Raw genomic sequence first — 8,767 nt, forward strand, 5'->3', positions numbered from 1 at the left:
TAAAGACAATGACACCTACATCAGTAAAGAGACAGTTGTAGCCCATTTTGCATAATTGAGATACGGAAAGCAAATTGTAATCTAAAGAATCTACAAGAAAAACATTAGAAATGGAATGGTCAGGTGATATAGCAATTTTACCAAGACCTTTGACCAAACCTTGATTTCCATCCCCGAATGTGATAGCTCGTTGGGGATCCTGGTTTTTCTCGTAGGAGGAGAACATCCTTTTCTCCCCTGTCATGTGGTTTGTGCACCCGCTGTCGATGATCCAACTTGAGCCCCCGGATGCATAAACCTACAAAACAAGTTTAGTTCTTGATTTTAGGTACCCAAATGGTTTTGGGTCCTTTGGCATTAGACACAAGAACTTTGGGTACCCAAACACAAGTCTTTGACCCCTTGTGCTTGCCCCCAACATATTTGGCAACTACTTTGCCGGATTTGTTAGTCAACACATAAGATGCATCAAAAGTTTTGAATGAAATGTCATGATCATTTGATGCATTAGGAATTCTCTTCTTAGGCAACTTAGCACGGGTTGGTTGCCTAGAGCTAGATGTCTCACCCTTATACATGAAAGCATGATTAGGGCCAGAGTGAGACTTCCTAGAATGAATTCTCCTAATTTTGCTCTCGGGATAACCGACAGGGTATAAAATGTAACCCTCGTTATCCTGAGGCATGGGAGCCTTGCCCTTAACAAAATTGGACAATCTTTTATGAGGGGCACTAAGTTTGACATTGTCTCCCCTTTGGAAGCCAATGCCATCCTTGATGCCAGGTCGTCTCCCACTATAGAGCATACTTCTAGCAAATTTAAATTTTTCATTCTCTAAGTTATGCTCGACAATTTTAGCATCTAATTTAGCTATATGATCATTTTGTTGTTTAATTAAGGACATGTGATCATGGATAGCATTAATGTCAACATCTCTACATCTAGTACAAATAGATACATGTTCAATAGTAGATGTAGAGGGTTTGCAAGATTTTAATTCTACAACCTTAGCTTGTAACATATCGTTCTTGGTTCTAAGGTTGGAAATAGTAGCATTGCAAACATCAAAATCTTTAGCCTTAACAAGCAATTTTTCATTTTCAATTCTAAGGCTAGCAAGCGAAATGTTCAATTCTTCAATCCTAGCAAGCAAGTCAACATTATCATCTCTAGGATTGGAAGTTGAAACAATACAATCATGAGAATCAACCTTAGCTACCAAATTAGCATTTTCATTTCTAAGGTTGTCTATTGTCTCATGGCAAGTGCTTAGCTCACTAGATAATTTTTCACATTTCTCAATTTCTAGAGCATAAGCATTTTTAACCTTAACATGCTTTTTATTTTCCTTGATTAGGAAGTCCTCTTGGGTGTCCAGGAGATCATCCTTTTCATGGATGGCATTAATCAATTCATTAAGTTTTTCTTTTTGTTGCATGTTGAGGTTGGCAAAAAGAGTACGCAAATTATCTTCCTCATCACTAGCATTATCATCACTAGAGGATTCATATCTAGTGGAGGATTTAGATTTAACCTTCTTTTTGCCGTCCTTTGCCATGAGGCACTTGTGGCCGACGTTGGGGAAGAGGAGTCCCTTGGTGACGGCGATGTTGGCGGCGTCCTCGTCGTCGGAGGAGTCGCTTGAGCTCTCGTCGGAGTCCCACTCCCGACAAACATGGGCATCGCCCCCCCTCTTCTTGTAGTACCTTTTCTTTTCTCTCCTCTTGCCCTTCTTGTCGTTATCCCTGTCACTGTCACTTGATAATGGACATTTAGCAATAAAGTGACCGGGCTTACCACATTTGTAACAAACCTTCTTGGAGCGGGACTTGTAGTCCTTCCCTCTCCTTTGCTTGAGGATTTGGCGGAAGCTCTTGATGACGAGCGCCATTTCCTCATTGTCGAGCTTGGAGGCGTCGATTGGTTGCCGACTTGGTGTGGACTCCTCCTTCTTTTCCTCCTTCGCTTTGAATGCGACGGGTTGTGCTTCGGATGTGGAGGGATCATCAAGCTCGTTGATCTTCCTCGAGCCTTCGATCATGCACTCAAAACTTACAAAATTCCTGATAACTTCCTCGGGGGTCATTTTAGTATATCTAGGATTACCACGAATTAATTGAACTTGAGTGGGGTTAAGGAAAATGAGAGATCTTAGAATAACCTTAACCATTTCGTGGTCGTCCCACTTCTTGCTCCCGAGGTTGCGCACTTGGTTCACCAAGGTCTTGAGCCGGTTGTACATGTGTTGTGGCTCTTCCCCTTTGCGAAGCCGGAACCGACCGAGCTCCCCCTCGATCGTTTCCCGCTTGGTGATCTTTGTGAGCTCATCTCCCTCGTGCGCGGTTTTGAGCACATCCCAAACTTCCTTGGCGCTCTTCAACCCTTGCACTTTGTTATTCTCCTCTCTACTTAGAGAGGCGAGGAGTATTGTTGTCGCTTGAGAGTTGAAGTGCTCGATTTGGGCCACCTCATCCTCATCATAGTCTTTATCCCCTACCGACGGTACCTGTGCAACAAACTCAACAACATCCCATATACTTTTGTGAAGTGAGGTTAGATGGAATCGCATTAAATCACTCCACCTAGCATAATCTTCACCATCAAAAGTTGGTGGTTTGCCTAATGGGACGGAAAGTAAAGGTGCATGTTTAGAAATGCGAGGGTAGTGTAGGGGGATCTTACTAAACTTCTTACGCTCTTGGCGTTTAGAAGTTACGGAGGGCGCATCAGAGTCGGAGGTTGAAGTTGATGAAGTGTCGGTCTCGTAGTAGACCACTTTCCTCATCCTCTTTTGCTTGTCTCCGCTTCGATGCGGCTTGTGGGAAGAAGATTTTTCCTTCTCTTTGTGGTGAGAAGAAGATTTCTTCTCCTTCCCTTTGTTGGAGGAGCTCTTCTTCTTCTCCCTCCTCTTGGTGCGGGACTCTTCCGATGAAGTGCTCCCGTGGCTTGTAGTGGGCTTTTCGCCGGTCTCCATCTCCTTCTTGGCGTGATCTCCCGACATCACTTCGAGCGGTTAGGCTCTAATGAAGCACCGGGCTCTGATACCAATTGATAGTCGCCTAGAGGGGGGGTGAATAGGGCGAAACTGAAATTTACAAATATAAACACAACTACAAGCCGGGTTAGCGTTAGAAATAAAGAAACGAGTCCGCGAGAGAGGGCGCAAAACAAATCGCAAGCAATTGAAGAGTGTGACACGTGGATTTGTTTTACCGAGGTTCGGTTCTTGCAAACCTACTCCCCGTTGAGGAGGCCACAAAGGCCGGGTCTCTTTCAACCCTTCCCTCTTCAAACGATCCCTCGAATCGAGTGAGCTTTCTTTTCTCAATCACTTGGAACACAAAGTTCCCACAAGGACCACCACAAGTTTGGTGTCTCTTGCCTCAATTACAAGTGAGTTTGATTGCAATGAAAGAATCAAGAAAGAAGAAAGCAATCCAAGCGCAAGAGCTCGAAAGAACACAAGCAAATCACTCTCTCTAGTCACTATGGCGTTGTGTGGAATTTGGAGAGGATTTGATCTCTTTGGTGTGTCTAGAATTGAATGCTAGAGCTCTTGTAGTAGTTGGGAAGTGGAAAACTTGGATGCAATGAATGGTGGGGTGGTTGGGGTATTTATAGCCCCAACCACCAAAAGTGGCCGTTGGGAGGCTGTCTGCTCGATGGCGCACCGGACATGTCCGGTGCCCCCGCCACGTCATCACTGCCGTTGGATTCTGACCGTTGAAGCTTCTGACTTGTGGGCCCGCCTGGATGTCCGGTGCACACCGGACATGCACTATTCCTTGTCCGGTGCGCCAGTATGGGCGCGCCTGCCTTCTGCGCGCGCAGAGCGCGCATTAAATGTGTCGCAGGTAGCCGTTGGCGTCGAATAGCCGTTGCTCCGGAGTTGCACCGGACAGTCCGGTGCACACCGGACATGTCCGGTGAATTATAGCGGACTAGCCGTTGGAGATTCCCGAAGCTGGCGAGTTCCTGAGGCTGCTCCTCCTTGGCGCACCGGACACTGTCCGGTGTACACCGGACAGTCCGGTGAATTATAGCGCGAGTGCCTCTGGAAATTCCCGAAGGTGGCGAGTTTGCGTTGGAGTCCTCTGGTACACCGGACATGTCCGGTGGTGCACCGGACATTGTCCGGTGGCACACCGGACAGTCCGGTGTGCCAGACCAGAGGTGCCTTCGGTTGACCCCTTTGCTCCTTTGTTGAATCCAAAACTTGATCTTTTTATTGGCTGTGTGTGAACCTTTTACACCTGTATAATCTATACACTTGGGCAAACTAGTTAGTCCAATTATTTATGTTGGGCAATTCAACCACCAAAATTAATTAGGGGCTAGGTGTAAGCCTAATTCCCTTTCAGATATCCCTCTCTAATCCCTCATCGATCTAGCGACCATAATATCTGGTATCGGCTAGCTTGAGTTTTGATCTGATCCCATGGCTTCTGCTGCCAATTTTGTGGCGTCATCCTGGCAATCGGTGTCCCCATCTCCTTGGACAACGCCGCATGTCACCTTCGTCACGCCGTCCTGGCAACCGACGTCCCCATCTCCATGGGTTGCGCCGCATGCCACCTTCATCACGCCATCCTGGCAACCAGCGTCCTTATCTCCATGGGCAGCATCGCCTGCCAATTTTGTCACCACATCCTGGACGCCGACGTGCCCATCCCTAGGGACAACGTCAAATTTCATCACATCATCTTCGTTGACGGCGTCTCCGTCCCCATGGGCGACGCCACTAGGGGCAGCCACGACTCAGCAATCACCAGCTCCATCGATGGGAGATTTGTGGACCAACATAAGGGCTGATCTCACAAAGATGCAAGCCACGCTCCAGAAGGTTGAGCAAGGGCTGCTGCAAATCAAGGCAGCATTGCAACATGAGCAACACCAGCTGACGCTGTCCGCACGGCTCCAGACGTCGACGGCTGTGGGCATACAAGCTGCTGCTCGTGGCTTCCTTGCACGACAGAAAGTGCGGGAGATGCGCCGGCAGATGCTCGAGGCAGCCTTGGTGACGGTTGACCTCGGCACACGTTGGCGCGACCTCACCCTGTCGGACGGCCATCAGCAGTGGCACCAGGCCGCTATCTCGAAGTGCGAGCATGATACGTGTCCCGCGGGCGACAAACTTCAACTCTACGGCAGCAGCGGTAGGGAAGGCACTCACCTCGTCATCAACAAGGGCGCACTATTTAGCGCCACCACATTCCGCTACCGACCGCCACGAGGGCGCCTCCGCTGGTTATTGTTGCGACCTATTCCAGGTGCCCATCCATGTGCTCCCCTTTCGTGCAGATGGCGTCCATGGGATCCAGGTGGCTGCACACGTGCTTGTCCGCCTTATCTTATGGGGTAAAAAAATCAGATTCGGAATAATAAGATAAGCCAAGATGTAAAAGGCTTGTCTTCTAGGTGTTTGGTTTTGGGTCAAGTAGACTCGGTCTTTGAGCACCCGTTATGCGACAGCTCGAGGGCGAGCTACTTGTCCAGGAGGGGTGTAGTGTCAGGGCCTAAGGAGGCCCACGGAGGGGCTGCGGTAGCAGCAGCCATGGGCCCTCAAGGGGGATTAGATAAGGATAGTTAGAGATAAGATTAGAAGATTAGTTGAGATTATTTTGGAGATTAGTTAAGATTATCTAGGAAGGTTATCAGTTAGTAGTTTGTTAAGAGTTTTTAGGAGATAAGGATCTCTAGCTAGATAGGGGCAGCCAATCGGCCTATTTATGTAATCAATGGATGAGAAATAAAGCAGACAAGAATTAGAAGGGAGAAACCCTCCTCTTGCTCGGCCGTGGGCAGAGGCTCCCGGTCGGTGTTCCTGCCCATCGATACACCTCTCCATCTGGTATCAGAGCCTCACCGATCTAGCGACCATAACATATACACATGAAATTTTTACTAAATTTCTGGATCAATTAATAGCCTCCAGATATCATTGTTTTATTCAAGGTATAACAGATGGTGAGGAGTACAAAGTATTTACCATTAGTAGCCTATCTGGAAAGGAACGGTTGGTTCATTTCAACAAGTCAAGTTTGATTGGGAGGTGCTCATGTAAATTATTTGAGTCTCACGACATCATGTGCTGTCACATCATACAAGTTCTTAGAGCAGAGAGACAAATTGAATTACTAGACTATTATATTATGACAAGATGGCAGAAACGGTGTAAAAGGTTTGTCTTCTATATTCCTCTATGAAATTGGGACATGTAAGTTTCAAGTGATGTTTTAAATCTTTTCTTCATGCAGGGCTGTTTTCTTTGATGATGAAGGTAACATACTAGAAGACGTAGCTTCAAATCCCAATGAGGTGGCAACACGAAAAAAATTTCAGAAGCGCGCAACATGTTTGAAGATCTTATCCAAATGGCAAAGCAATCCAATGAAGGAATGGACATTTTAACTTCCAGTTTGTTAAATCTGCAAGCAGCTGTCAGAGTCATGGTGCCTTCTGTTATCAGTACCAAACATGATGAAATTGAGTCTTTTATTGGTACAAAAATTCCAAATGAAGTAGTCATACACCCACCTAATCATGTGAAGTCAAAGGGGAGATGCAAAAGAATTAAGAAAAGCAAGGAGACAAAGTCTGTAGGCAAGGGAAAAGCCACTCGTACATGCAGCAGTTGTAAGCAAATAGGGCACAGTCCCTTAATATTGCTTTGTGTCATCCTGTCTTGTTTGATTTGAGTTGGTAGTGCATTCACAACAATGTCAATGAGAACAATGTGATACGAGCAAATTTTACTTTCATTCAGATTTGCTTTCTTTACAATCCACAATAGTGCTACAATATCTAATTCTATGTGCTATACAATATCTAATTCGATATCCTATACAATCTCTAATTCTTTGTGCTATACAATATCTAATTTTCTATGCTATACTATCTCAGTAGCAATCCTGGAAGCATCAGTACCGTGTGATGCGCTAGTCTTTTGAAAGCATCAGTAATAATTCTGGAAGCAAGCAAACCGTTCCGGCGCCCTGATCATTTCATTCATTACAAATCTTGGAAGCATGATATTGCTGAAAGCATTGCACCATTGAATTTTCGGAAGCATTCTGGGAATAGTTAAACATTAAACAAACAAGACATAATATTGCTGTTTTTTTTCTTCTCTCAACCACTGAATGGCAGGAGTTTGCACCTGAACGACAGGAGGGTAGGGCGCTGGCTGGCTACAGGAAGTATAGGACGACGGTGTGGGGCCGAAGGAGGATGAGGAGGGCATAGGGGGCCGATGTTGCAGCAGTGTCTGGTCGGAGGTCGTCGAGGCGTCGTGCGTCGAGTGGCGGCACCTGGTCGGAGGTCATCGAGGTGTAGGTGCGTCGATGCGGCGCCTGGCCGGAGGCGGCGACGGAGAGGGCGAGGCTAAGTCAGAGGTGGCCAGGACAAGGCCAGGGCGGCGCATGGTCGGAGTTAGGCTGCGTCACTGGATCTAGCGATGACTGGATGGGGTTTGATTGCAGTTTGGATAATAGGTGAGGGGACTCATTGTAAAAGTGCAGCAGGGATGGGTTATACACGTTAGATATAGATCCAGTTACGGGCGTCGTGGTTTGCACAGTTTGCACGAGACGTGCAGTTTGCACCTGATCTGCAGCTGCAGGCCTGCAGCCCCCGAGTCCGAAATCGTTGGACGGGGAAAGGAAAGCGAAACAAGCCACGCTAAGCAAGATGCACCGAAACCCTCGCGCCGTCATCCGCGCCGCCGTCTCCCTCACCCGCCGGCCCCCCGCCGTTCCTGCCGCGGAGGCTCTCCAAACCCTGCCTAAAGCGACGCCCTCGCCTGCGCTTGGGGCGTGGCGGCCAGACCAGGCGGTGGGGCCTTTGGGTAGCGTCAGCCGCCGCCGCGCCTTCTCCTCCTCCGCGGCAGAGTATGGCAAGGATGTGGACGAGGTGAACCGCAAGTTCGCGGAGGCGCGGGAGGAGATCGAGGCGGCCATGGAGAGCAAGGAGACGGTCTACTTCAACGAGGAGGCCTCCATCGCGCGTGACGCCGCCAACGAGGCGCTCGCTGCTTTCGACGCGCTTTTAGCGCGCCTCCCGCCCACCGACGCCGACGCGCTCCGCCGCTCCATGGGGCTAAAGATGGAACAACTGAAGGCCGAGCTCAAGCAGCTCGAGGACTAGCCGACTAGGCTGCGGAAAGGTTTGAGTTTTGCGAGAAAATTTGGGCGGAATGTTTGGTTATACACCTGTTCTTTTGAGATAGAGATTCCTAGGTGTTCCGCTTGGTGAATAAATTTTAGCACAACAATCTGTTGCATTGCCTGTTTCTGTTGGTTCTTGGTGAGAGGAGATCCGAAGCTAATTTGTAATGTGCCTGGTTTACCACCTTCACATGATTGGCCACTGTTGAGGCCTTAAATTGATTTGATAGAAGTTAGACCGATGCGTTCCTGTGTTGTTCGGATTAAACTTCATTTGCAATTTTTCTTCCTTGATTAATGTTTTGGTGCAACATGGATACTTCATTGTTCAGTATCTGTTGCCATGACATTGACAAAATTTTGAGCTACTTTGTTTTGTGTTCCTGAAACCAGGTTCTTCGATACCTTATGTTATCACACCTTTTACTGAAAAACAGGAAAAGCTAGACATTGATGTTTCTTGTGTACAAACTATGAACTGCGTTTGCATGCATGCGTGCTCTTAGTGATTCATGCTCTTTTCAGAACCTGAGGTTTTTCTCTTCAAATCTTAAGGTGAAGGAATGAAGCCATGTGAGGTGATTTAAAGCTATAAGCACTT

At 47.5% G+C, this 8,767-nt stretch overlaps 1 protein-coding gene across 1 annotated transcript; it reads left to right on the top strand.

The window, feature by feature from the left end:
* The first annotated feature begins 7,571 nt into the window (after positions 1-7,571).
* Positions 7,572-8,287, top strand: LOC100284446 (late embryogenesis abundant protein). The gene has a single exon (NM_001348983.1). The coding sequence runs from the start codon at positions 7,691-7,693 to the stop codon at positions 8,144-8,146; it is 456 nt and encodes a 151-aa protein (NP_001335912.1). The 5' UTR covers positions 7,572-7,690; the 3' UTR covers positions 8,147-8,287.
* Positions 8,288-8,767: the final 480 nt, after the last annotated feature.

Source organism: Zea mays, chromosome 8 (genome assembly GCF_902167145.1).
Source record: "Zea mays cultivar B73 chromosome 8, Zm-B73-REFERENCE-NAM-5.0, whole genome shotgun sequence".
NCBI classification, from domain to species: domain Eukaryota; kingdom Viridiplantae; phylum Streptophyta; class Magnoliopsida; order Poales; family Poaceae; genus Zea; species Zea mays.